The sequence below is a fragment of the Barbatula barbatula genome (assembly GCF_947034865.1).
Source record: "Barbatula barbatula genome assembly, chromosome: 20".
Classification (NCBI taxonomy): domain Eukaryota; kingdom Metazoa; phylum Chordata; class Actinopteri; order Cypriniformes; family Nemacheilidae; genus Barbatula; species Barbatula barbatula.
Genome location: NC_136783.1, coordinates 11,414,168 through 11,441,059, shown reverse-complemented (window position 1 = coordinate 11,441,059; position 26,892 = coordinate 11,414,168). Strand labels below are relative to the sequence as shown.

The window sequence follows — 26,892 nt, the reverse complement described above, 5'->3', positions numbered from 1 at the left end:
GAAAAGCATAGAGGAGTCGGTTGGGCCAAGTGTGGGCCAAGGCGTCCTTTCCCTTCGAGAAGTACGTCGGGCAATGAGTATTGTCTTCTGAGGCGAAAAGGTCGATTTCTGCCTTGCCGAAGATTTGCCAGATTTGCTGAACCGACATGGGGTGGAGCATCCATTCGTCCGAAGGAACATTGCTCCGAAATAGCATATCTGCTCCCCGGTTCAGTTTGCCTGGAACATGAGTTGCCCTCAGTGAGCGCAGATTGGACTGGGCCCATTCCAAGAGGTGAAATACTAGGGAAAAAAGGCATCTTGAGGAGAGGCCTCCCTGGTGATTTATGTAAGATACCACCGTCATGCTGTCTGACTGGACTAAGACGTGACAATCTTTTAGCACCGGTAGGAAGTAGCGGAGAGCCAACCATACTGCCTGCATTTCCAGGTAGTTGATATGGAGGCTTCTTTCCTGGTTCGACCAGAGGCCGAAGGCCGGTTCGCCATCGCACAGAGCCCCCCAACCCGTGTTGGAGGCGTCTGTCGTGACCACTTTCCGGCTGGATGTGGAGCCCATGGGCATACCCTGCTCTAGCCAAAGGGGATCTTTCCACGAGGCTAGGGCGGTTACGCAGGCATGGTTCACCAGAACACGCAGACATCCAAGACGCCAAGCGTGTGGAGGAACTCTGGGCTTCAGCCAGTACTGGAGGGGGCGCATCCGGAGGATGCCCAGACTCAGCACTTGAGATGCGGAGGCCATAAGGCCCAGCATTTTCTGAAAAACCCTGAGGGGGCGTGAAACCCCGGGTGTGAATGAGGCTGCAAGCCGTTGAATGACCAGAGCTCGTTCTGGCGATATTCTGGCGGTCATGCGTTTTGAGTCGAAGACTGTTCCCAGGAACGAAATACGTTGGCTGGGTGACAGTGCACTCTTGGCAAGATTGATCCTGAGTCCCAGGCACTCCAGGTGGCTGAGGAGGAGGGATCTGTGAGACCTTAGCTCGTCCTCCGACTGGGCTAGGACAAGCCAGTCGTCGAGGTAATTCAGAATGTGGATTCCCTTCTGTCTGAGAGGGGAAAGAGGCGCATCCATGCACTTCGTGAAAGTGCGGGGAGCTAGAGAGAGTCCGAATGGAAGGACCATGTATTGAAAAGCAATTCCCTCGTAGGCGAATCTCAAGAATCGCCTGTGACGGGGGGCTATCTGAATGTGGAAGTAAGCATCTTCCAGGTCCAGAGAGAAGAACCAGTTCTCTGGGCGTATTTGCGAGAGGATCTGCTTCATCGTGAGCATTCTGAAGCGCCTTTTCATAATGTCTGAGATCGATTCAGATGTCTGAGATCGAGGATGGGGCGGATGCCGCCATCCTTCTTTGGTACGAGGAAGTACCGGCTGTAGAAGCCTGACTCGATTTGGTCTGGGGGAACCATTTCTATGGCTCCTTTTCCCAGTAAATTCCTCAACTCCGTGCGCAGAACGTGTGAATTTGAGTCCTGTACTCGGGTGGGGACGACCCCGCGGAAGCGCGGGGGTCGACGAGCAAACTGGAGTGAATATCCTCGAGATATTATATCCAGAACCCAATCTGACACACCGGGGATGGCTCTCCAGGCCTTGGCCCCGGTGGCAAGGGTTTGGGTGCAATGAGGAGGTACGCCGCCTTTTGGGGGCTTGGCTCCCAAGGACAATGGAAGAGGAAGTTCGCTCTTTTTTTTGACAATGTTTGTGTTTTATTAAACATTTTGCAGAATGTGGTGTGGGCGTTAGAAAAGGCCCCGCACTTTCAACTTTGCACATTATCAACATTTTGCCGGCACCCGGAACTGAACGGGGTGACCAGGCGGACATGAGAGCAGTCTTTGAAGGAGGGCCAGCAGAAGCGGGCCCTGTAGCCTTCCTCTTCCTCGCATCGGTCTCAGGATGGGGCCTGAGGCCCAGGGTCCAGCGTGATCTTAGGCCGGGGACCTTGTCATGGAGGATGCGGGTAGCGTCGACCAGATCGGGAGCGTTGATGGCTGTCAGCTCCCGGAGCCTTCTGAGCAGCAGGGGTTCTCACCGGCTGTTGCGTCGGAGCTGGCTTAGAGATGCCTTTGCCTTCCATCCAATGGCGGTGGGCGGACACAGATGTGCGGCCACTGACTCATCGAGGGGGGGCAGCTTCTCATACCCTTTCTCCTCTGCACCGTCCACGGAGGTGAGAGCAGAGGAGGAAGAAGGTCGAAGACGGGCCGAGTAGAGGGCGCGCCATGACTTCGTGAGTTCGCCGTGAACTTCCGGAAAGAACGGTGAAGTTCTTTGACGAGGGGCCTGACGGCGCTCCGGCAAAAACCATTCGTCCAGGCGGCTGCGAGTAGGTTCCTCTGGGGGAGACCACTCTAGACCCAGTTCGTTGACTGCCTTCGTGAGGACCCGGAAGAGCTCGGAGTTTACATACCATGTTCACCAGACCAGTATCCATTTGATTGTTCTCCTGGTCTCTCAGCAGAATCATTGGATATGCCACTGCCAATAATAAGCTTGCCAAAGTTAAGTGTTCTGTTGGCAATGGTGTTATGAGAAAAAGCAGCATGAACAATCCTTAAACAGCTTACGGTCACCACAGTCAATCCAAAAAGTAAAAGATCCCTAAGCCCCAGCAACACAAGGGCAATACTCTATTCTACTCATAACTGTGTTCAGTTATACAATAAAAACACTTTAGCTGCAAAAGTTGACAAACTCTTGGAGTTAGAGTGTGCTATTTGAACTCACATTTTGTTCTCAATCACTTGCTAATTTATATGGCTGACCAATCAAATCCGTCATCAGTGTAATCAATCATCACTTAGCTTATTGTTTTTACCTGTGTCTCATTACGTTGCGAGTTAACACAAGGGATGCAAATATCTAGAAAATGTTAAGCCTGTATTGGTAGAAATTATTTTTTATTTTCGTTTTAATTATTTCCAATGCAGTTGTATTGGTTTTTTTTGTTTTCCAGTTTGTCAAAACAATGTTGCTTCACAATACATACATTAAATAGATTTAATCATATCATATATGATGTCATGTCTTTTTTAATTCATACATTCCAGAATATGAATCTTAGTTCTGTAATGGAAATTTTCTAGTCTTGCTTTATCACGTGTTGGTCTTAATGTTTTTGAAGTGTTTTTCTTTGTTTTTTATTCCTGTTATTCTATCCTTGCTTCATGAAGTGTTTATCTTTGTTTTCTAAGGTGGTTATGTTTTTCTCTATATGCGTCATACCACTCTGCCTTTGCCCTCGAGCAAAGGCCAAGATGTTCTGTTTTTGGAATAACAGGCATCACTTCTCGTAAACCAGCTGGGGGCAAAGGGAGGGGGTGTCACATTGGAATACTACATAATGCTTGTGGGCAGAGAAGAAGAGGGCCTTTTTTCTGCACCATGCTCATTGCTTATGATACAGATAAAACGACAAAATTATTTACAAAGAACCTCATGCCTCTCTGTGCGTTATTTTGGTCCCAAGAGGGTTGTGATGGGGCAAAAATGGTACCTACTTCATTCAAACGAGCAAAATGGAGAGCACGATCCATACTGTATCTAAGGTTGATATGTTAGGGGGCCAATTATAGGACTCAAATGTATAATTCACACAAATTCTGTAATGATTTACTCGCCTTAGAGTTCAGAAAGATATTTGGAAAAATGCTTAGAACCAAACAGATTTTAACCTACATTGACTCCCATAGTAGGAAAAACGTCTTTATATTTTTCTTCTGATCGAGATTCCATTTTGAAGAATGTAGGACGGCAAATGTTTCTGAGGCACTTTTAACCACCATTGTATTACAGATTTGGAACAACTCGATGGTGAGTAAATGCTAACAGAATATTCTTTTATCGGTCAAGTACTCTTTAAAAAAAAAGCACCCGTGCACATCTTCGGTTAAATGTGGTTTCAGATCACTACAACATAGTTATTGAAGTTTGTATGAATACTGAGAAAGCATACATGTGTACTATTAAAACTAGTGAACACAACCTTTAATATATGTGGTTAATAACAGTGTAGAATACTGAAGTACTGAAAATGACCCAGACATTACACAATAGAAGCCGTTGTTGGGTTGCGTTTCTGGCAGGCAGAATTAAGTTGACAAATTATGTGAATGCGAAGGAGACACATGCGAGTTGTATGTTTGGAGCAGCTTTGTAGGCCTAAAGATAGTTAAAGAGACTTCAAGACCAACAACCTGCCAAGAGTTTTGATGCGGCCATGTCATTGGAGAAACACTCGAAGCAACTCATTAGAAATCGTTTCTTTCAATTAAGAAACATTTCTAAGATAAGACCTTTAGTGTCAAAGGCAGAACTGGAGATGATAATTCATGCTTTTATTTCGTCTCGATTAGACTATTGTAATAGTCTCTTTATTTGCCTTAAGGATCTTGGCCGTCTCCAGACTGTACAGAACTCCGCCGCTAGGCTTTTAACGCACACAAGTAAAAGGGCACATATCACTCCTGTCTTAGCTTCACTCCATTGGCTACCAGTGAAATTTAGAATACACTTTAAAATATTGGTTCTAACTTTTAGAGCCCTGCAAGGACAGGCGCCCGCATACATCTCTGACCTGATACAGCTGCATACATCAGAGACTTTTAGTTGCCCCCCGTACTCATTTTAAAACAAGAGGGGACCGTTCGTTTCAAGCTGTGGCACCCAGGTTGTGGAACGCCTTGCCTCCTTCCACACGCTGTTTGGACTGTGTGGAAAATTTTAAAAACCCTTCTTTTTAAAGAGGCTTTTAACTAGACTGTAGGGTGGCTAGGCCGGTCTAATGTGTACTTCTGTCCTTTTGATTAGGCACTGTACTGTAATGTTTCATAAATGTTGCGTATTCTTCCTTTTGTTGTGAAGCACTTTGTGATTTTTATCTGTGAAATGTGCTATAGAAAAAATTTACTTACACCTTACACAATCACTAAGAGAAACAAAACTAGTGATTCAAGCTTTATTAGGTTTGTTCAAGAACCTGAAAGATAAAACATGACAATAGAAAACAAGTTTAAGAACTTATTCCTTCATGCACCTGCTTGATCCTAATTGTCGTGGGTCCGTGCGGCCTGGTGGGACCGGGTCGGGTGGGTCCGTGCGGCCTGGTGGGACCGGGTCGGGTGGGTCCGTGCGGCCTGGTGGGACCGGGTCGGGTGGGTCCGTGCGGCCTGGTGGGACCGGGTCGGGTGGGTCCGTGCGGCCTGGTGGGACCGGGTCGGGTGGGTCCGTGCGGCCTGGTGGGACCGGGTCGGGTGGGTCCGTGCGGCCTGGTGGGACCGTGCGGCCTGGTGGGACCGGGTCGGGTGGGCCTGGTGGGTCCGGGTCGGGTGGGCCTGGTGGGTCCGGGTCGGGTGGGCCTGGTGGGTCCGGGTCGGGTGGGCCTGGTGGGTCCGGGTCGGGTGGGCCCGTGCGGCCTGGTGGGGCCGGGCCGGGTGGGCCTGGTGGGACCGGGCCGGGTGGGCCTGGTGGGTCCGGGTCGGACGGGGCCGTGCGGCCTGGTGGGTCCGGGCCGGGTGGGCCTGGTGGGTCCGGGTCGGACGGGGCCGTGCGGCCTGGTGGGTCCGGGTCGGGTTGGCCTGGTGGGTCCGGGTCGGGTGGGCCTGGTGGGTCCGGGTCGGGTGGGCCTGGTGGGTCCGGGCCGGGTGGGCCTGGTGGGTCCGGGCCTGGTGGGACCGGGTCGGGTGGGACCGGGTCGGGTGGGACCGGGTCGGGTGGGACCGGGTCGGGTGGGACCGGGTCGGGTGGGACCGGGTCGGTTGTGACCGGGCCGGGTGGGACCGGGTCGGCTGGGACCGTGCGGCCTGGTGGGTCCGGGTCGGGTGGGCCTGGTGGATCCGGGCCGGGTGTGACCGGGTCGGGTGGGCCTGGTGGGTCCGGGTCGGGTGGGCCTGGTGGGTCCGGGTCGGGTGGGACCGTGCGGCCTGGTGGGTCCGGGTCGGGTCAGCATTGTGGGTCCGGGCCAGGTGGGCCTGGTGGGTCCGGGTCGGGTGTGACCGGGCCGGGTGGGCCTGGTGGGTCCGGGTCGGGTGTGACCGGGCCGGGTGGGCCTGGTGGGTCCGGGTCGGGTGGGCCCGGGCCGGGTGGGCCTGGTGGGTCCGGGTCGGGTGGGCCCGGGCCGGGTGGGCCTGGTGGGTCCGGGTCGGGTGGGCCCGGGCCGGGTGGGCCTGGTGGGTCCGGGCCGGGTGGGTCCGGGTCGGGTGGGACCGTGCGGCCTGGTGGGTCCGGGCCGGGTGGGCCTGGTGGGTCCGGGCCGGGTGGGCCAGGTGGGTCCGGGCCGGGTGGGCCTGGTGGGTCCGGGCCGGGTGGGCCTGGTGGGTCCGGGCCGGGTGGGCCTGGTGGGTCCGGGCCGGGTGGGCCTGGTGGGTCCGGGCCGGGTGGGCCTGGTGGGTCCGGGCCGGGTGGGCCTGGTGGGTCCGGGCCGGGTGGGCCTGGTGGGTCCGGGCCGGGTGGGCCTGGTGGGTCCGGGCCGGGTGGGCCTGGTGGGTCCGGGTCGGGTGGGCCTGGTGGGTCCGGGTCGGGTGGGCCTGGTGGGTCCGGGTCGGGTGGGCCTGGTGGGTCCGGGTCGGGTGGGACCGTGCGGCCTGGTCGGTCCGGGTCGGGTGGGCCTGGTGGATCCGGGCCTGGTGGGACCGGGCCTGGTGGGTCCTGGTCTGGTGGGACCGTGCGAACTGGTGGGTCCGGGTCGGGTTGGCCTGGTGGGTCCGGGTCGGGTGGGACAGTGCGGCCTGGTGGGACCGGGTCTGGTGGGTCCGTGCGGCCTGGTGGGACCGGGTCGGGTGGGCCTGGTGGGTCCGGGTCGGGTGGGGGCGTGCGGCCTGGTGGGTCCGGGCCGGGTGGGCCTGGTGGGTCCGGGCCTGGTGGGACCGTGCGGCCTGGTGGGTCCGGGCCTGGTGGGACCGGGTCGGGTGGGACCGTGCGGCCTGGTGGGTCCGGGTCGGGTGGGCCTGGTGGGTCCGGGCCTGGTGGGACCGTGCGGCCTGGTGGGTCCGGGTCGGGTGGGCCTGGTGGGTCCGGGCCTGGTGGGACCGTGCGGCCTGGTGGGTCCGGGTCGGGTTGGCCTGGTGGGCCTGGTGGGTCCGGGCCTGGTGGGACCGTGCGGCCTGGTGGGTCCGGGTCGGGTGGGCCTGGTGGGACCGTGCGGCCTGGTGGGTCCGGGCCGGGTGGGCCTGGTGGGTCCGGGCCGGGAGGGACCGGGCCGGGTAGGCCAGGGTCGGGTGGGCCTGGTGGGTCCTGGTCTGGTGGGACCGTGCGGCCTGGTGGGTCCGGGTCGGGTTGGCCTAGTGGGTCCTGGTCGGGTGGGACCGTGCGGCCTGGTGGGTCCGGGTCGGGTGGGTCCGGGCCGGGTGGGACCGTGCGGCCTGGTGGGTCCGGGCCGGGTGGGCCTGGTGGGTCCGTGCGGCCTGGTGGGTCCGGGCCGGGTGGGCCTGGTGGGTCCGGGTCGGGTGGGCCTGGTGGGTCCGGGCCGGGTGTGACCGGGTCGGGTGGGCCTGGTGGGTCCGGGTCGGGTGGGCCTGGCGGGTCCGGGTCGGGTGGGCCTGGCGGGTCCGGGTCGGGTGGGCCTGGTGAGTCCAGGTCGGGTGGGACCGTGCGGCCTGGTGGGACCGGGTCTGGTGGGTCCAATAGTTATGGGTACTTGAGGATCAGCAGAAGGTACAGTGGGGGCCGCTGTTGGCAATGTCAACGGGCAGGAAAGAATCACTTCACGGTCAAGGTAATTTAAAAGGAGATGCCTTCCAGTTTCCTGAGAAAGACAATCTCATTAATATAGGCTTTCATAATGTTAAACTGCACTTAAAAACGTTTTTTTAACCAACGAAAATGGCACATTTTACAGGACTGTCACATCTTACCTTTATTACCCAACAACTTCCAGAAAATGGTGCTGTAACCACTAGAGCACCATGAACAGTATCCAATGTGAACCCACATTTAGAGTACTCTAACAGCAGAGGCTGCCATGATCCATCAACTGGGGGGGGAAGAGATCCTCAAGTACCAGTCAAGGTAAAATTCACTCAATTTATAACAAAAACTACCTTTGAGTTTAACAGCATCTGCCCTGAGTTCAAGTGAGAAAACCATTGCAGTTGGGAAGCAAGAAACTGTAGGAAGGGGAGATCGCGCAGGGCATGACGCCTGCACTGGTGCCCCCATGAGAACCAGAGAAAGAATATAACTTCCACTCTGTCAGAGAAAAGATTAAGACCATTTGTAAAAGACCGTTGAAAAGTAATTTCTAGCATTGCAAGCACACTGGAGGCTTATGCACTGACCTGTTGTCGGACAGGACAGCCGCGGAAAGGAACAGAAAACGAAAGATCCCGACGAACCCTTTTCACAGAGATACCACAGCTGGCTGAGATTTCGGACATAGGCACTGGAGACCCCACTCCTATTTAAAAGAACCCATACCATAACAGACCTAAAATATGGAAAGGAAACCAAAATGTTGTATAGGCTTACCTCGATCAACCAGGAAGTGGGGCATTCTTGGTCCAGGAACACGCAGGGTCATTGCATCATTACCACAGTGCACAGAAGGACCCAAGCGTTTCAGCTTTGCCTCAGCAAGTTGGAATTGTGCTTAATTTAGTTCAAGACAAGTTAACAAGTTGCCCATTATAATAAACCTCTGATTTACACATTTTACATACCATGTTCACCAGACCAGGATCCATTTGATTGTTCTCCTGGTCGCTCTACAGAATCATTGGATACGAAACTGCCGATAATAAGCTTGCCAAAGTTAAGTGTTCTGTTGGCATTGGTGTTATGAGAAAAACCCATTCCTGAAAAAGCAGCATGACCAATCCTTAAACAGCTTGCTGTCGCCACAGTCAAGCCAAAAAGTAAAAGATCCCTAAGCCCCAGCATCGCAAGGGCAATACTCTATTCTTCTCCACTTCTGCGTGCCACTAGACCAGCTCGTTTGAGTTTAAAACCTCTAACTGCAAAAGTTGACAATCTCTTTGAGTCAGAGTGTACTTTTTGTACTCAGCTTTTGTACTCAATCACTTGCTAATTTACATGGCGGACCAATCAAATCTGTCACCTGTTTAATCAATCACCACTTCGCTTATTGTTTTCACCTGTGTCTCATTATGTAGCGAGTTAACGCAAGGTATGCAAATATCAAGAAAATGTTAAGCCTGTATTGATAGACGTTCTTTTTTATTCTCGTTTTAATGATTTCCAATGCGGTAATATTGGATTTTTTGTTTTGTTTTCCAGTTTGTCAAAACAATGTTGCTTCACAATACATACATTAAATAGATTTAATCGTATTATATATCAGGTCATGTAATTTTCAATTCATACATTCCAGAATATGAATCTTAGTTCTCTAAAAAATAATGTGAACTCCCCACTAGCCCAGTCGTGATCACTAATGACTTTCGGAATAGGTTTATCTCTCTCCCACACTTTTCTAATGGTCTCTGGAGTCAATGATGCCAGGGGTTCCACCATAGACACATGAGCCTGTCAAACGACAGTCCCAAAATAATATGCGGGGCTGGAATCTAAAATCCATCTGTAGACTGTTAGTTGGGCAGGGTGATGTGATGATCCTTTCAAATGCTCCCTCATTTTGATCCCAAGATGGTTGTGATGGGGAAAAAATGGTACGTTAAAATGTTAGGGGGCCAATGGTCGAACTCAAATGTATAATTCAAACAATTTTTTTTATTCTGTAATAATTTAATCACCGTCGAGTTCAGAAAGATATTTGGAAGAATGCTTATGTAGCGCCCCCTACCCTCCTAGGCTTGCCTGACCTAAACGCTATAGGGTGGAGCACCGGATTCTTGCTGTTATTGCCTCTCGTCAAATTAATTAAATCCCCTTCTCTGTTTAATTGGATACTAAATGAACTAGACGAATTTAAAGTAAAGCGGTTTATTTATAAAATAGAAATCAAATAAAAGGAAGATGGGTATATGTATATATATCAGGCAGAATAATCCCCAGAAAAATACAACACAACTTAAACTCAAATAGTGAGCTGTACAGCTGGAAATAACCAATCAGCCGAAAAATAAAGCATATATCCCCTAGGGACTGTTACCAAAATAAAACATGTCAGAAACACACGTTTTTCCCAAGTGCACCTAAACCAAACTCCTACATTGAAAACTTCTTAAAGGCAGTTACAGTTAGGGGGCCAATTGTAGGACTCAAATGTATAATTCACACAAATTCTGTAATGATTTACTCACCTTAGAGTTCAGAAAGATATTTGGAAAAATGCTTAGAACCAAACAGATTTTAACCTACATTGACTCCCATAGTAGGAAAAACGTCTTTATATTTTTCTTCTGATCGAGATTCTATTTTGAAGAATGTAGGACGGCAAATGTTTCTGGGGCACTTTTAACCACCATTGTATTACAGATTTGGAACAACTCGATGGTGAGTAAATGCTAACAGAATATTCTTTTATCGGTCAAGTACTCTTTAAAAAAAAAAAGCACCCGTGCACATCTTCGGTTAAATGTGGTTTCAGATCACTACAACATAGTTATTGAAGTTTGTATGAATACTGAGAAAGCATACATGTGTACTATTAAAACTAGTGAACACAACCTTTAATATATGTGGTTAATAACAGTGTAGAATACTAAAGTACTGAAAATGACCCAGACATTACACAATAGAAGCCTTTGTTGGGTTGCGTTTCTGGCAGGCAGAATTAAGTTGACAAATTATGGGAATGCGAAGGAGACACATGCGAGTTGTATGTTTGGAGCAGCTTTGTAGGCCTAAAGATACAGTTAAAGAGACTTCAGACCAACAACCTGCCAAGAGTCACACCTTACACAATCACTAAGAGAAACAAAACTAGTCATTCAAGCTTTATTAGGTTTGTTCAAGAACCTGAAAGATAAAACATGACAATAGAAAACAAGTTTAAGAACTTATTCCTTCATGCACCCGCTTGATCCTAATTGTCGTGGGTCCGTGCGGCCTGGTGGGACCTGGTCTGGTGGGTCCGTGCGGCCTGGTGGGACCGGGTCGGGTGGGTCCGTGCGGCCTGGTGGGTCCGTGCGGCCTGGTGGGTCCGTGCGGCCTGGTGGGTCCGTGCGGCCTGGTGGGTCCGTGCGGCCTGGTGGGTCCGGGCTGGGTGGGACCGTGCGGCCTGGTGGGTCCGGGTCGGGTGGGCCTGGTGGGTCCGGGTCGGGTGGGCCTGGTGGGTCCGGGTCGGGTGGGACCGTGCGGCCTGGTGGGTCCGGGTCGGGTGGGCCTGGTGGGTCCGGGCCTGGTGGGACCGGGTCGGGTTAGACCGTGCGGCCTGGTGGGTCCCGGTCGGGTGGGCCTGGTGGGTCCCGGTCGGGTGGGCCTGGTGGGTCCGGGTCGGGTGGGACCGTGCGGCCTGGTAGGTCCGGGTCGGGTGGGCCTGGTGGGTCCGGGTCGGGTGGGCCTGGTGGGTCCGGGTCGGGTGGGACCGTGCGGCCTGGTGGGTCCGGGCCGGGTGGGCCTGGTGGGTCCGGGTCGGGTGTGACCGGGCCGGGTGGGCCTGGTGGGTCCGGGTCGGGTGGGACCGTGCGGCCTGGTCGGTCCGGGTCGGGTGAGCCTGGTGGGTCCGGGTCGGGTGGGACCGTGCGGCCTGGTGGGTCCGGGTCGGGTTGGCCTGGTGGGTCGGGGCCTGGTGGGACCGTGCGGCCTGGTGGGACCGGGTCGGGTGGGCCTGGTGGGTCCGGGCCTGGTGGGACCGGGCCGGGTGGGCCTGGTGGGTCCGGGTCGGGTGGGACCGTGCGGCCTGGTGGGTCCGGGTCGGGTGGGCCTGGTGGGTCCGGGTCGGGTGGGACCGTGCGGCCTGGTGGGTCCGGGTCGGGTGGGCCTGGTGGGTCCGGGCCGGGTGTGACCGGGCCGGGTGGGACCGTGCGGCCTGGTCGGTCCGGGTCGGGTGGGCCTGGTGGGTCCTGGTCTGGTGGGACCGTGCGGCCTGGTGGGTCCGGGTCGGGTTGGCCTGGTGGGTCCGGGTCGGGTTGGCCTGGTGGGTCCGGGTCGGGTTGGCCTGGTGGGTCCGGGTCGGGTTGGCCTGGTGGGTCCGGGTCGGGTTGGCCTGGTGGGTCCGGGTCGGGTTGGCCTGGTGGGTCCGGGTCGGGTTGGCCTGGTGGGTCCGGGTCGGGTGGGACAGTGCGGCCTGGTGGGACCGGGTCGGGTGGGACAGTGCGGCCTGGTGGGACCGGGTCGGGTGGGCCTGGTGGGTCCGGGTCGGGTGGGGCCGTGCGGCCTGGTGGGTCCGGGCCGGGTGGGCCTGGTGGGACCGTGCGGCCTGGTGGGTCCGGGTCGGGTGGGCCTGGTGGGTCCGGGCCTGGTGGGACCGGGTCGGGTGGGACCGTGCGGCCTGGTGGGTCCGGGTCGGGTTGGCCTGGTGGGCCTGGTGGGTCCGGGCCTGGTGGGACCGTGCGGCCTGGTGGGTCCGGGTCGGGTGGGACCGTGCGGCCTGGTGGGTCCGGGTCGGGTGGGCCTGGTGGGTCCGGGTCGGGTGGGCCCGTGCGGCCTGGTGGGTCCGGGCCGGGTGGGCCTGGTGGGTCCGGGCCGGGAGGGACCGGGCCGGGTGGGCCTGGTGGGTCCGGGTCGGGTGGGCCTGGTGGGTCCGGGTCGGGTGGGCCTGGTGGGTCCGGGTCGGGTGGGACCGTGCGGCCTGGTGGGTCTGGGCCGGGAGGGACCGGGCCGGGTGGGCCTGGTGGGTCCGGGTCGGGTGGGCCAGGGTCGGGTGGGACCGGGCCGGGTGGGCCTGGTGGGTCCGGGTCGGGTGGGACCGTGCGGCCTGGTGGGTCCTGGTCTGGTGGGACCGTGCGGCCTGGTGGGTCCGGGTCGGGTTGGCCTGGTGGGTCCTGGTCGGGTGGGACCGTGCGGCCTGGTGGGTCCGGGTCGGGTGGGACCGTGCGGCCTGGTAGGTCCGGGTCGGGTGGGTCCGGGCCGGGTGGGCCTGGTGGGTCCGGGTCGGGTGGGACCGTGCGGCCTGGTGGGTCCGGGTCGGGTGGGCCCGTGCGGCCTGGTGGGTCCTGGTCTGGTGGGACCGTGCGGCCTGGTGGGTCCGGGTCGGGTTGGCCTGGTGGGTCCTGGTCGGGTGGGACCGTGCGGCCTTGTGGGTCCGGGTCGGGTGGGACCGTGCGGCCTGGTGGGTCCGGGCCTGGTGGGTCCGGGCCGGGTGGGCCTGGTGGGTCCGGGCCGGGTGGGCCTGGTGGGTCCGGGTCGGGTGGGCCTGGTGGGTCCGGGTCGGGTGGGCCTGGTGGGTCCGGGTCGGGTGGGCCTGGTGGGTCCGGGTCGGGTGGGCCTGGTGGGTCCGGGTCGGGTGGGCCTGGTGGGTCCGGGTCGGGTGGGCCTGGTGGGTCCGGGTCGGGTGGGTCCGGTGGGTCCGGGTCGGGTGGGCCTGGTGAGTCCAGGTCGGGTGGGACCGTGCGGCCTGGTGGGACCGGGTCTGGTGGGTCCAATAGTTAGGGGTACTTGAGGATCAGCAGAAGGTACAGTGGGGGCCGCTGTTGGCAATGTCAACGGGCAGGAAAGAATCACTTCACGGTCAAGGTAATTTAAAAGGAGATGCCTTCCAGTTTCCTGAGAAAGACATTCATAATGTTAAACTGCACTTAAAAACGTTTTTTTAATCAACGAAAATGGCACATTTTACAGGACTGTCACATCTTACCTTTATTACCCAACAACTTCCAGAAAATGGTGCTGTAACCACTAGAGCACCATGAACAGTATCCAATGTGAACCCACATTTAGAGTACTCTAACAGCAGAGGCTGCCATGATCCATCAACTGGGGGGGGGAAGAGATCCTCAAGTACCAGTCAAGGTAAAATTCACTCAATTTATAACAAAAACTACCTTTGAGTTTAACAGCATCTGCCCGGAGTTCAAGTGAGAAAACCATTGCAGTTGGGAAGCAAGAAACTGTAGGAAGGGGAGATCGCGCAGGGCATGACGCCTGCACTGGTGCCCCCATGAGAACCAGAGAAAGAATATAACTTCCACTCTGTCAGAGAAAAGATTAAGACCATTTGTAAAAGACCGTTGAAAAGTAATTTCTAGCATTGCAAGCACACTGGAGGCTTATGCACTGACCTGTTGTCGGACAGGACAGCCGTGGAAAGGAACAGAAAACGAAAGATCCCGACGAACCCTTTTCACAGAGATACCACAGCTGGCTGAGATTTCGGACATAGGCACTGGAGACCCCACTCCTATTTAAAAGAACCCATACCATAACAGACCTAAAATATGGAAAGGAAACCAAAATGTTGTATAGGCTTACCTCTATCAACCAGGAAGTGGGGCATTCTTGGTCCAGGAACACGCAGGGTCATTGCATCATTACCACAGTGCACAGAAGGACCCAAGCGTTTCAGCTTTGCCTCAGCAAGTTGGAATTGTGCTTAATTTAGTTCAAGACAAGTTAACAAGTTGCCCATTATAATAAACCTCTGATTTACACATTTTACATACCATGTTCACCAGACCAGGATCCATTTGATTGTTCTCCTGGTCGCTCTACAGAATCATTGGATACGAAACTGCCGATAATAAGCTTGCCAAAGTTAAGTGTTCTGTTGGCATTGGTGTTATGAGAAAAACCCATTCCTGAAAAAGCAGCATGACCAATCCTTAAACAGCTTGCTGTCGCCACAGTCAAGCCAAAAAGTAAAAGATCCCTAAGCCCCAGCATCGCAAGGGCAATACTCTATTCTTCTCCACTTCTGCGTGCCACTAGACCAGCTCGTTTGAGTTTAAAACCTCTAACTGCAAAAGTTGACAATCTCTTTGAGTCAGAGTGTACTTTTTGTACTCAGCTTTTGTACTCAATCACTTGCTAATTTACATGGCGGACCAATCAAATCTGTTACCTGTTTAATCAATCACCACTTCGCTTATTGTTTTCACCTGTGTCTCATTATGTAGCGAGTTAACGCAAGGTATGCAAATATCAAGAAAATGTTAAGCCTGTATTGATAGACGTTCTTTTTTATTCTCGTTTTAATGATTTCCAATGCGGTAATATTGGATTTTTTGTTTTGTTTTCCAGTTTGTCAAAACAATGTTGCTTCACAATACATACATTAAATAGATTTAATCGTATTATATATCAGGTCATGTAATTTTCAATTCATACATTCCAGAATATGAATCTTAGTTCTCTAAAAAATAATGTGAACTCCCCACTAGCCCAGTCGTGATCACTAATGACTTTCGGAATAGGTTTATCTCTCTCCCACACTTTTCTAATGGTCTCTGGAGTCAATGATGCCAGGGGTTTCACCATAGTCACATGAGCCTGTTAAACGACAGTCCCAAAATAATATGCGGGGCTGGAATCTAAAATCCATCTGTAGACTGTTAGTTGGGCAGGGTGATGTGATGATCCTTTCAAATGCTCCCTCATTTTGATCCCAAGAGGGTTGTGATGGGGAAAAAATGGTACGTTAAAATGTTAGGGGGCCAATGGTCGAACTCAAATGTATAATTCAAACAATTTTTTTTATTCTGTAATAATTTAATCACCGTCGAGTTCAGAAAGATATTTGGAAGAATGCTTATGTAGCGCCCCCTACCCTCCTAGGCTTGTGTAACCCTTTTCTCAACCTTAGTGGTTAATTTAAATGTTTTCCCAAACCAGAAAACCTGGATTCCCGGAAATTGAATGTTGAATTGTCCGGAGGTTTGTTTTTTTCTCTTTTATCAATTAATTCGTTTTTTTTTTTAAATAAATCAATACAAAATATTCCAAATAAGGGGAAAAATTCTAAAGATTTATTAATTTGACACTAATATAAACCCCTTTTTTTGTTGTTGAAAAAAATAAATAAAACCAAAAATAATAGCTGCCCCCTCCTTTAACAATCAAGTATGCAATAGCCTAAACAATCTCTAAGCATTCAATATTTATCACCCTCAAAAAATAATATATATATACATACACACTCCTTTCTTATTTCAAGTGAAAAAAAGAACATACAGCGGATGATTATTGAAAACTCACAATATCTCAATTTACACAATTTTTCAAAATACACTCAGTATCAACACAATGAGTTCGATCGCAGTCTTTCATGAACAAAACACACTCTTTTGGCTAGCCGTTGGGGCCCAATCGTTGGTGCACTGTCAAGGGAATAGACTCAAGGTAACTCAGTACATCAAGAGCGTTTGTTGAGACGAATTCACTTACGTTCCATCCAAGGAAATGACGAAGCAATGAAGTGATCACTTACAGCACGAGCCGCTAAAAGAACAGTCCCGCTGCCGCGCAACGGAGCGAAAGTCCAATCTAAATGCTCAACAAGGCAGGTTCCGATGAATCTCGTCCCCCTCCACCACCGTTACGAGCAGGCCCGTCGCGACAAGGCAAGCAAACCAAGCAATTGCTTGGGGCCCCGAGCTGGCCGGGGGCCCCGAGCTGGCCTGGGGCCCAAAGACAACAACTGGTTAAGAATAAAATGCAACGACAAACTGAGCGCCCCTTTGACAGTCAATGCAGTAAAGTGCAATGACACTTTTATTGGGATCCCCCTCAAGGGGCCCCTTTCGTGATCTCTGCTGCCGGCAAAAACAAAACCTCCGTCGGCAGTCATGAAGCGGAATTATGCTTCAGGATCCCAAAAAAGAAAGAAGAGAAAGGAAGAGGAGGATAAGAATAAACAAGATAGTGGTAAGTGATAAATTACACTGGATAAAATAGCTCTTCTTGTCTTGGTGTCATTTTGCAGCAGGTAGGCTTGCAAAAATATGTTAGCTAACGTTACCTGTAACCTGCCTGACGGCAAATGCTGCTTGTAACGAACAGTTAGTGCAACTTCGGACGGAATATGGTTACATACTACTGTAATATGTTTTTTAACGGGATAAGGAAGATGCAGATCTGTTCCAGAATCACTGTTTATCGTATTTAATGACATGACATTGCTATAGCTTTGTAATAGGTTTTGATGAAAGTGGCATAACGTTAGCATGCTATACTAACTATTCCACCGTGATGATCTATTTACCAAATGCGGGTGTTAGGAAAACCACACAATAAATTCCGTGCATCAAACATTAGCTTGGGATGTTTTTAAGCATTAGTAACCCTTAACAAAGTGTTAGGAATATCTGGTCGTCTATCTATGTAATGTTTATAGATATTTTAAAATGGTTTCTTAAAGGTTTACAAAAAATGTTTAATCATTACCCGATACCTAATATATTATATGATAGATATAATGTGTGTTACAATAAACTGTTAATTTACAGCACTACTAATAATTAGTAAACATATAATTATAATTTCATTGTTTGTTAACTGTTTGCTAACAGTTAAATGACAGTAAACTAAAGATTAATTAACTATCAATTTACCATCTATTAATGATTGTTATTATTAAGTGTTACCATCTTTTCTTTCTCCCTCAAGGTGCTTTGCTTAAATTTCTCAGCCCTCAGGCTCTTCCTAAGGAGACCTCCACTGATGAAGGTAGAGTGAATTTCTCTCACTGAGCTGAGCTGTTAATAGTGACCTCTTTCAATATGCTAACAGTGAAATGGTAAAACGTACTTCACAGGTAATTTCAGATTTTTTTTTTCAATTATTTTCCCAGCTACACCATCAACTTCATCCTCAACATCAGATGCATCACTTCTCAGTGCTGATGTTTCCTCTATAGCACAAGGTACCACCACAAGCTCTAGAATTACAGCTGATATCCTGCACAGCCCAGAGTTTAAACTGATAAGTGTGTGCTGTCATATTGTTAGAAAAACAACAGTGCAAATCACTATTGAATTCCCACCAAACTGTGTAAATAGAGAAAGGCCAAGAAAGGCTCACAGGACTGGCACTTACGTCAATTGAGCGCGATGTTCGCCAGTCTTTGGACATGGAGGACATTGTCATTGCCTTTGCAGAAAACAAGGCTCGCAAACAGCAGTTTTAGATAATTTGCACGTTTGTGAGAACTGAAAAATGTTAGTGTGTGTGTGTTTTTAAGTATGTTGGATTTAGTTATTGTGCACTTTTTTAATGTATATTTGATTTTATGGTACAGTGGTGTTTTTTGCAAATGGTCAATTGTTGAAAATGTTAAAATGTTATGCACATTATATGCAACAGCAGTATTTGCACTGTAATTTTATTTTATTTATGCACTGTTTATGCAACAGCAGTTTATGCACTGTAAACCTTTTTTATTTATATAAAGTGTGGTTGAACTTAAACTTTATGGCTATGCTGGGGTTCCTGTAGGCTTTGCGTGTGTGCGGGCGGGGCGGGGGGATGGGGGGGCCTCCATGTCCATTTTGCTTGGGGCCCCCAAATTCCTTCAAACGGCCCTGGTTACGAGTGGTCTGGAAGTGCTTCTTTTGACACCGATGACGCAAACCAACGGCAGAATGGGTTGAAATTATATAAGTAAAACAACACTTTAAACAAACAAAAAACTAATCGAGAGGATGAATGTTCTATCTGTCACTTTGGGCCTGTACTAAGTAGCGAAGTCTCCAAGAATGACGCTCACTTTCTGGAGACCGAGGACATGTGCTGAACTCTTTTCGCCATGTGCGATCTCCTTCCTTCTCTCCACAACGTAACTTAACGCAACTTGCGTACGCAAACTTCAAACAAGCTCAATGCTGATTGGTTAACATTAGTACTCTTCAGTTCAACAGAACACCTTATTTGAGTAAAGGAAAACAGTAAGAATAATAAAGAAACAAAATATTTTGGTACATTTAGTTACATCACAATGCAAACAAAAACAAAATATCAAATGTATTTAAAATTCTCTGAAATTCCCCAAAATAAGGCATATATAACAAAAATAAAAGAGTCCCTACACTTGCCTGACCTAAACGCTATAGGGTGGAGCACCGGATTCTTGCTGTTATTGCCTCTCGTCAAATTAATTAAATCCCCTTCTCTGTTTAATTGGATACTAAATGAACTAGACGAATTTAAAGTAAAGCGGTTTATTTATAAAATAGAAATCAAATAAAAGGAAGATGGGTATATATATATGTATATATATCAGGCAGAATAATCCCCAGAAAAATACAACACAACGTAAACTCAAATAGTGAGCTGTACAGCTGGAAATAACCAATCAGCCGAAAAATAAAGCATATATCCCCTAGGGACTGTTACCAAAATAAAACAAAATAAAACATGTCAGAAACACACGTTTTTCCCAAGTGCACCTAAACCAAACTCCTACATTGAAAACTTCTTAAAGGCAGTTACAGTTAGGGGGCCAATTGTAGGACTCAAATGTATAATTCACACAAATTCTGTAATGATTTACTCACCTTAGAGTTCAGAAAGATATTTGGAAAAATGCTTAGAACCAAACAGATTTTAACCTACATTGACTCCCATAGTAGGAAAAACGTCTTTATATTTTTCTTCTGATCGAGATTCCATTTTGAAGAATGTAGGACGGCAAATGTTTCTGGGGCACTTTTAACCACCATTGTATTACAGATTTGGAACAACTCGATGGTGAGTAAATGCTAACAGAATATTCTTTTATCGGTCAAGTACTCTTTAAAAAAAAAAAGCACCCGTGCACATCTTCGGTTAAATGTGGTTTCAGATCACTACAACATAGTTATTGAAGTTTGTATGAATACTGAGAAAGCATACATGTGTACTATTAAAACTAGTGAACACAACCTTTAATATATGTGGTTAATAACAGTGTAGAATACTAAAGTACTGAAAATGACCCAGACATTACACAATAGAAGCCGTTGTTGGGTTGCGTTTCTGGCAGGCAGAATTAAGTTGACAAATTATGGGAATGCGAAGGAGACACATGCGAGTTGTATGTTTGGAGCAGCTTTGTAGGCCTAAAGATACAGTTAAAGAGACTTCAGACCAACAACCTGCCAAGAGTCACACCTTACACAATCACTAAGAGAAACAAAACTAGTCATTCAAGCTTTATTAGGTTTGTTCAAGAACCTGAAAGATAAAACATGACAATAGAAAACAAGTTTAAGAACTTATTCCTTCATGCACCCGCTTGATCCTAATTGTCGTGGGTCTGTGCGGCCTGGTGGGACCTGGTCTGGTGGGTCCGTGCGGCCTGGTGGGACCGGGTCGGGTGGGCCTGGTGGGTCCGGGTCGGGTGGGCCTGGTGGGTATGGGTCGGGTGGGCCTGGTGGGTCCGGGTCGGGTGGGACCGTGCGGCCTGGTGGGACCGGGTCGGGTGGGTCCGTGCGGCCTGGTGGGTCCGGGTCGGGTTGGCCTGGTGGGTCCGGGTCGGGTGGGACCGTGCGGCCTGGTGGGTCCGGGTCGGGTGGGACCGTGCGGCCTGGTGGGTCCGGGTCTGGTCGGCCTGGTGGGTCCGGGTCGGGTGGGACCGTGCGGCCTGGTGGGCCCGTGCGGCCTGGTGGGTCCGGGCCGGGTGGGCCTGGTGGGTCCGGGTCGGGTGGGACCGTGCGGCCTGGTGGGTCCGGGTCGGGTGGGCCTGGTGGGTCCGGGTCGGGTGGGCCTGGTGGGTCTGGTGGGTCCGGGCCAGGTGGGAACGGGCCGGGTGGGCCTGGTGGGTCCGGGTCTAGTTGGCCTGGTGGGTCCGGTGGGACCGTGTGGCCTGGTGGGTCCGGGTCGGGTGGGCCTGGTGGGTCCGGGCCTGGTGGGACCGTGCGGCCTGGTGGGTCCGGGTCCGGGTCGGGTGTGCCTGGTTGGTCCGGGTCCGGGTCGGGTGTGCCTGGTTGGTCCGGGTCGGGTGGGCCTGGTGGGTCCGGGTCGGGTGGGACCGTGCGGCCTGGTGGGTCCGGGTCGGGTGGGCCTGGTGGGTCCGGGCCTGGTGGGACCGGGTCGGGTGGGACCGTGCGGCCTGGTGGGTCCGGGTCGGGTTGGCCTGGTGGGTCTGGGTCGGGTGGGACCGTGCGGCCTGGTGGGTCCGGGTCGGGTGGGACCGTGCGGCCTGGTGGGTCCGGGTCGGGTGGGCCTGGTGGGTCCGGGTCGGGTGGGACCGTGTGGCCTGGTGGGTCCGGGTCGGGTTGGCCTGGTGGGTCCGGGCCGGGTGGGCCCGGTGGGTCCGGGCCTGGTGGGACCAGGTCGGGTGGGACCGTGCGGCCTGGTGGGACCGGGCCGGGTGGGCCTGGTGGGTCCGGGTCTAGTTGGCCTGGTGGGTCCGGGTCGGGTGGGACCGTGAGGCCTGGTGGGTCCGGGCCGGGTGGGCCTGGTGGGACCGGGCCGGGTGGGCCTGGTGGGTCCGGGTCGGGTGGGACCGGGCCGGGTGGGCCTGATGGGACCGTGCCGGGTGGGCCTGGTGGGTCCGGGTCTAGTTGGCCTGGTGGGTCCGGGTCGGGTGGGACCGTGAGGCCTGGTGGGTCCGGGCCGAGTGGGCCTGGTGGGTCCGGGTCGGGTGGGACCGGGCCGGGTGGGCCTGGTGGGTCCGGGTCGGGTGGGACCGGGCCGGGTGGGCCTGGTGGGTCCGGGTCTGGTCGGCCTGGTGGGTCCGGGTCGGGTGGGACCGTGCGGCCTGGTGGGTCCGGGTCGGGTGGGACCGTGCGGCCTGGTGGGTCCGGGCCGGGTGGGCCTGGTGGGTCCGGGCCGGGTGGGCCTGGTGGGTCCGGGTCGGGTGGGCCTGGTGGGTCTGGTGGGTCCGGGTCGGGTGGGCCTGGTGGGTCCGGGTCGGGTGGGCCTGGTGGGTCCGGGTCGGGTGGGACCGTGCGGCCTGGTGGGTCCGGGTCGGGTGGGCCTGGTGGGTCCGGGTCGGGTGGGCCTGGTGGGTCCGGGCCGGGTGGGCCTGGTGGGTCCGGGCCAGGTGGGAACGGGCCGGGTGGGCCTGGTGGGCCTGGGTCTAGTTGGCCTGGTGGGTCCGGGTCGGGTGGGACCGTGTGGCCTGGTGGGTCCGGGTCGGGTGGGCCTGGTTGGTCCGGGTCGGGTGGGCCTGGTGGGTCCGGGTCGGGTGGGCCTGGTGGGTCCGGGTCGGGTGGGCCTGGTGGGTCCGGGTCGGGTGGGCCTGGTGGGTCCGGGTCGGGTGGGCCTGGTGGGTCTGGTGGGTCCGGGTCGGGTGGGCCTGGTGGGTCCGGGTCGGGTGGGCCTGGTGGGTCCGGGTCGGGTGGGACCGTGCGGCCTGGTGGGTCCGGGTCGGGTGGGCCTGGTGGGTCCGGGTCGGGTGGGACCGTGCGGCCTGGTGGGTCCGGGTCGGGTTGGCCTGGTGGGTCTGGGTCGGGTGGGACCGTGCGGCCTGGTGGGTCCGGGTCGGGTGGGACCGTGCGGCCTGGTGGGTCCGGGTCGGGTGGGCCTGGTGGGTCCGGGTCTAGTTGGCCTGGTGGGTCCGGGTCGGGTGGGACCGTGTGGCCTGGTGGGTCCGGGTCGGGTTGGCCTGGTGGGTCCGGGCCGGGTGGGCCTGGTGGTTCCGGGCCTGGTGGGCCTGGTGGGACCGGGTCTAGTTGGCCTGGTGGGTCCGGGTCGGGTGGGACCGTGTGGCCTGGTGGGTCCGGGTCGGGTTGGCCTGGTGGGTCCGGGCCGGGTGGGCCTGGTGGGTCCGGGCCTGGTGGGACCGGGTCGGGTGGGACCGTGCGGCCTGGTGGGTCCGGGTCGGGTTGGCCTGGTGGGTTTGGGTCGGGTGGGACCGTGCGGCCTGGTGGGTCCGGGTCGGGTGGGCCTGGTGGGTCCGGTGGGCCTGGTGGGTCCGGGCCTGGTGGGACCGTGCGGCCTGGTGGGTCCGGGTCGGGTTGGCCTGGTGGGTCCGGGTCGGGTGGGACCGTGCGGCCTGGTGGGTTTGGGTCGGGTGGGCCTGGTCGGTCCGGGTCGGGTGGGCCTGGTGGGTCCGGGTCGGGTGGGAACGTGCGGCCTGGTGGGTCCGGGTCGGGTGGGCCTGGTGGCTCCGGGTCGGGTGGGACCGTGCGGCCTGGTGGGTCCGGGCCGGGTGGGCCTGGTGGGACCGGGCCGGGTGGGTCCGGGTCGGGTGGGACTGGTTGGTCCGGGTCGGGTGGGACTGGTTGGTCCGGGTCGGGTGGGACTGGTTGGTCCGGGTCGGGTGGGCCTGGTTGGTCCGGGTCGGGTGGGCCTGGTGGGTCCGGGCCTGGTGGGACCGGGTCGGGTGGGACCGTGCGGCCTGGTGGGTCCGGGCCGGGTGGGCCTGGTGGGACCGGGCCGGGTGGGCCTGGGTCGGGTGGGACCGTGCGGCCTGGTGGGTCCGGGTCGGGTTGGCCTGGTGGGTCCGGGTCGGGTGGGCCTGGTGGGTCCGGGTCGGGTGGGACCGGGCCGGGTGGGCCTGGTGGGTCCGGGTCGGGTGGGACTGGTGGGTCCGGGTCGGGTGGGACCGTGTGGCATGGTGGGTCCGGGTCGGGTTGGCCTGGTGGGTCCGGGTCGGGTTGGCCTGGTGGGTCCGGGTCGGGTGGGACCGTGCGGCCTGGTGGGTCCGGGTCGGGTGGGTCCGGGCCGGGTCGGCCTGGTGGGTCCGGGCCGGGTGGGCCCGGTGGGTCCGGTTCGGGTGGGTCCAGGTCGGGTGGGACCGGGCCGGGTGGGCCTGGTGAGTCCAGGTCGGGTGGGACCGTGCGGCCTGGTGGGACCGGGTCTGGTGGGTCCAATAGTTAGGGGTACTTGAGGATCAGCAGAAGGTACAGTGGGGGCCGCTGTTGGCAATGTCAACGGGCAGGAAAGAATCACTTCACGGTCAAGGTAATTTAAAAGGAGATGCCTTCCAGTTTCCTGAGAAAGACAATCTCATTAATATAGGCTTTCATAATGTTAAACTGCACTTAAAAACGTTTTTTTAATCAACGAAAATGGCACATTTTACAGGACTGTCACATCTTACCTTTATTACCCAACAACTTTCAGAAAATGGTGCTGTAACCACTAGAGCACCATGAACAGTATCCAATGTGAACCCACATTTAGAGTACTCTAACAGCAGAGGCTGCCATGATCCATCAACTGGGGGGGGGGAAGAGATCCTCAAGTACCAGTCAAGGTAAAATTCACTCAATTTATAACAAAAACTACCTTTGAGTTTAACAGCATCTGCCCTGAGTTCAAGTGAGAAAACCAATGCAGTTGGGAAGCAAGAAACTGTAGGAAGGGGAGATCGCGCAGGGCATGACGCCTGCACTGGTGCCCCCATTAGAACCAGAGAAAGAATATAACTTCCACTCTGTCAGAGAAAAGATTAAGACCATTTGTAAAAGACCGTTGAAAAGTAATTTCTAGCACTGCAAGCACACTGGAGGCTTATGCACTGACCTGTTGTCGGACAGGACAGCCGTGGAAAGGAACAGAAAACGAAAGATCCCGACGAACCCTTTTCACAGAGATACCACAGCTGGCTGAGATTTCGGACATAGGCACTGGAGACCCCACTCCTATTTAAAAGAACCCATACCATAACAGACCTAAAATATGGAAAGGAAACCAAAATGTTGTATAGGCTTACCTCTATCAACCAGGAAGTGGGGCATTCTTGGTCCAGGAACACGCAGGGTCATTGCATCATTACCACAGTGCACAGAAGGACCCAAGCGTTTCAGCTTTGCCTCAGCAAGTTGGAATTGTGCTTAATTTAGTTCAAGACAAGTTAACAAGTTGCCCATTATAATAAACCTCTGATTTACACATTTTACATACCATGTTCACCAGACCAGGATCCATTTGATTGTTCTCCTGGTCTCTCTACAGAATCATTGGATACGAAACTGCCGATAATAAGCTTGCCAAAGTTAAGTGTTCTGTTGGCATTGGTGTTATGAGAAAAACCCATTCCTGAAAAAGCAGCATGACCAATCCTTAAACAGCTTGCTGTCGCCACAGTCAAGCCAAAAAGTAAAAGATCCCTAAGCCCCAGCATCGCAAGGGCAATACTCTATTCTTCTCCACTTCTGCCTGCCACTAGACCAGCTCATTTGAGTTTAAAACCTCTAACTGCAAAAGTTGACAATCTCTTTGAGTCAGAGTGTACTTTTTGTACTCAGCTTTTGTACTCAATCACTTGCTAATTTACATGGCGGACCAATCAAATCTGTCACCTGTTTAATCAATCACCACTTCGCTTATTGTTTTCACCTGTGTCTCATTATGTAGCGAGTTAACGCAAGGTATGCAAATATCAAGAAAATGTTAAGCCTGTATTGATAGACGTTCTTTTTTATTCTCGTTTTAATGATTTCCAATGCGGTAATATTGGATTTTTTGTTTTGTTTTCCAGTTTGTCAAAACAATGTTGCTTCACAATACATACATTAAATAGATTTAATCGTATTATATATCAGGTCATGTCATTTTCAATTCATACATTCCAGAATATGAATCTTAGTTCTCTAAAAAATAATGTGAACTCCCCACTAGCCCAGTCGTGATCACTAATGACTTTCGGAATAGGTTTATCTCTCTCCCACACTTTTCTAATGGTTTCTGGAGTCAATGATGCCAGGGGTTCCACCATAGACACATGAGCCTGTTAAACGACAGTCCCAAAATAATATGCGGGGCTGGAATCTAAAATCCATCTGTAGACTGTTAGTTGGGCAGGGTGATGTGATGATCCTTTCAAATGCTCCCTCATTTTGATCCCAAGAGGGTTGTGATGGGGAAAAAATGGTACGTTAAAATGTTAGGGGGCCAATGGTCGAACTCAAATGTATAATTCAAAAAAATTGTTTTATTCTGTAATAATTTAATCACCGTCGAGTTCAGAAAGATATTTGGAAGAATGCTTATGTAGCGCCCCTACCCTCCTAGGCTTGCCTGACCTAAACGCTATAGGGTGGAGCACCGGATTCTTGCTGTTATTGCCTCTCGTCAAATTAATTAAATCCCCTTCTCTGTTTAATTGGATACTAAATGAACTAGACGAATTTAAAGTAAAGCGGTTTATTTATAAAATAGAAATCAAATAAAAGGAAGATGGGTATATATATATGTATATATATCAGGTATGAATAATCCCCAGAAAAATACAACACAACTTAAACTCAAATAGTGAGCTGTACAGCTGGAAATAACCAATCAGCCGAAAAATAAAGCATATATCCCCTAGGGACTGTTACCAAAATAAAACAAAATAAAACATGATGTCAGAAACACACGTTTTTCCCAAGTGCACCTAAACCAAACTCCTACATTGAAAACTTCTTAAAGGGGACACGCGTATAAATATATACTTTTGGCATATACCCGCGAACCACAAAAACAGTGTTATATTACCTGTAGAAATACCGCACTAGAACATTAATTGGTAAAATTTATAAAACAAATTAAACAGACCAAACGCTTCTGTAACTGCCTCACATATTTTAGTTAAATTTGTTACTGTTTTTCTTTTTTATAAATTCTCTGCTCGTAATTAGAAGCAACACAATCCCTGAAGTGAAGCGCTAAAAACATAGCATGGTAAGAGCTCCTCACGTAAAGTAAATATTAAGAGTATAAACATATCTGGACATATGTCATCTAAGAAGAAGGAAGACTTTAAGTTTAGCCCCTCTTAAGTAGAAAGCAGCCTACGAGGTGTGTTTCTTTTGTATCCGGTTTCTGTGATATATTTCATGTGCATAGCTTGTGTTAATGAAATGTGTAACTATGGTGGCATAATCTGAATTCAAGACATACATGCATTTTATTTATAGTATCTTTTTATTTTTGCTCTTTTTTGACCCAGTTCTCACGGGTGGACATGATATGCTGTAGAAATAAAACCCCGTTTTTTAATCAAGACCTCGTGCTTCGTGTTGACTACTAGAGGGAGCTACAGCTTCCCTTATGGGGGCTACATCTTCCCCCTTCTAAAAGGATCATGCCCTCATGAGACTTAAGTTACGAAGTTTGAATTACAGTTTTGATGGTAGGGCAGGGGTACCGCTGCACACACTGGGGGCACAGCGCTATGGGGTGACACCATGCAGTGTTGCAGACTTTCTTCTGGGAGGTCTTTTCAATGTGAACCA

The 26,892-nt window shown here is 52.8% G+C and overlaps 3 protein-coding genes across 3 annotated transcripts; all 3 read right to left on the bottom strand.

Moving 5' to 3' along the window:
- Positions 1 to 4,939: 4,939 nt before the first annotated feature.
- LOC306909716 (uncharacterized protein) lies at positions 4,940 to 8,986 on the bottom strand. The gene is made up of 6 exons (XM_079483718.1): positions 8,665 to 8,986; positions 8,474 to 8,593; positions 8,284 to 8,402; positions 8,047 to 8,194; positions 7,861 to 7,979; positions 4,940 to 7,751 (listed from the first exon to the last, which is right to left on the bottom strand). The coding sequence occupies exons 1-6, from the start codon at positions 8,882 to 8,884 to the stop codon at positions 5,022 to 5,024; spliced, it is 3,456 nt and encodes a 1,151-aa protein (XP_079339844.1). The 5' UTR covers positions 8,885 to 8,986; the 3' UTR covers positions 4,940 to 5,021.
- A 1,865-nt stretch (positions 8,987 to 10,851) lies between these two features.
- On the bottom strand, positions 10,852 to 14,791 carry LOC306909655 (uncharacterized protein). The gene is made up of 6 exons (XM_079483612.1): positions 14,470 to 14,791; positions 14,279 to 14,398; positions 14,089 to 14,207; positions 13,852 to 13,999; positions 13,665 to 13,783; positions 10,852 to 13,573 (listed from the first exon to the last, which is right to left on the bottom strand). Exons 1-6 carry the CDS (start codon positions 14,687 to 14,689, stop codon positions 10,919 to 10,921), a joined length of 3,381 nt encoding a protein of 1,126 aa, XP_079339738.1. The 5' UTR covers positions 14,690 to 14,791; the 3' UTR covers positions 10,852 to 10,918.
- Positions 14,792 to 19,924: 5,133 nt separating this feature from the next.
- On the bottom strand, positions 19,925 to 24,899 carry LOC306909746 (uncharacterized protein). Its single transcript, XM_079483778.1, has 6 exons — positions 24,578 to 24,899; positions 24,387 to 24,506; positions 24,197 to 24,315; positions 23,960 to 24,107; positions 23,772 to 23,890; positions 19,925 to 23,662 (listed from the first exon to the last, which is right to left on the bottom strand). Exons 1-6 carry the CDS (start codon positions 24,795 to 24,797, stop codon positions 19,988 to 19,990), a joined length of 4,401 nt encoding a protein of 1,466 aa, XP_079339904.1. The 5' UTR covers positions 24,798 to 24,899; the 3' UTR covers positions 19,925 to 19,987.
- Positions 24,900 to 26,892: the final 1,993 nt, after the last annotated feature.

Coding starts and splice junctions, on each gene's coding strand:
- LOC306909716 (XM_079483718.1), bottom strand. CDS start 8,884: ATGCTGGGGCTTAGGGATCTTTTACTTTTTGGCTTGACTGTGGCGACA. Junction 8,403..8,473: donor CCACTTCCTGGTTGATCGAG/GTAAGCCTATAC, acceptor TCTTTTAAATAG/GAGTGGGGTCTCCAGTGCCT. Junction 7,752..7,860: donor GAAGTTGTTGGGTAATAAAG/GTAAGATGTGAC, acceptor TGTCTTTCTCAG/GAAACTGGAAGGCATCTCCT.
- LOC306909655 (XM_079483612.1), bottom strand. CDS start 14,689: ATGCTGGGGCTTAGGGATCTTTTACTTTTTGGCTTGACTGTGGCGACA. Junction 14,208..14,278: donor CCACTTCCTGGTTGATAGAG/GTAAGCCTATAC, acceptor TCTTTTAAATAG/GAGTGGGGTCTCCAGTGCCT. Junction 14,000..14,088: donor GCTGTCCTGTCCGACAACAG/GTCAGTGCATAA, acceptor TTTCTCTGACAG/AGTGGAAGTTATATTCTTTC.
- LOC306909746 (XM_079483778.1), bottom strand. CDS start 24,797: ATGCTGGGGCTTAGGGATCTTTTACTTTTTGGCTTGACTGTGGCGACA. Junction 23,891..23,959: donor AGATGCTGTTAAACTCAAAG/GTAGTTTTTGTT, acceptor CCCCCCCCCCAG/TTGATGGATCATGGCAGCCT. Junction 23,663..23,771: donor AAAGTTGTTGGGTAATAAAG/GTAAGATGTGAC, acceptor TGTCTTTCTCAG/GAAACTGGAAGGCATCTCCT.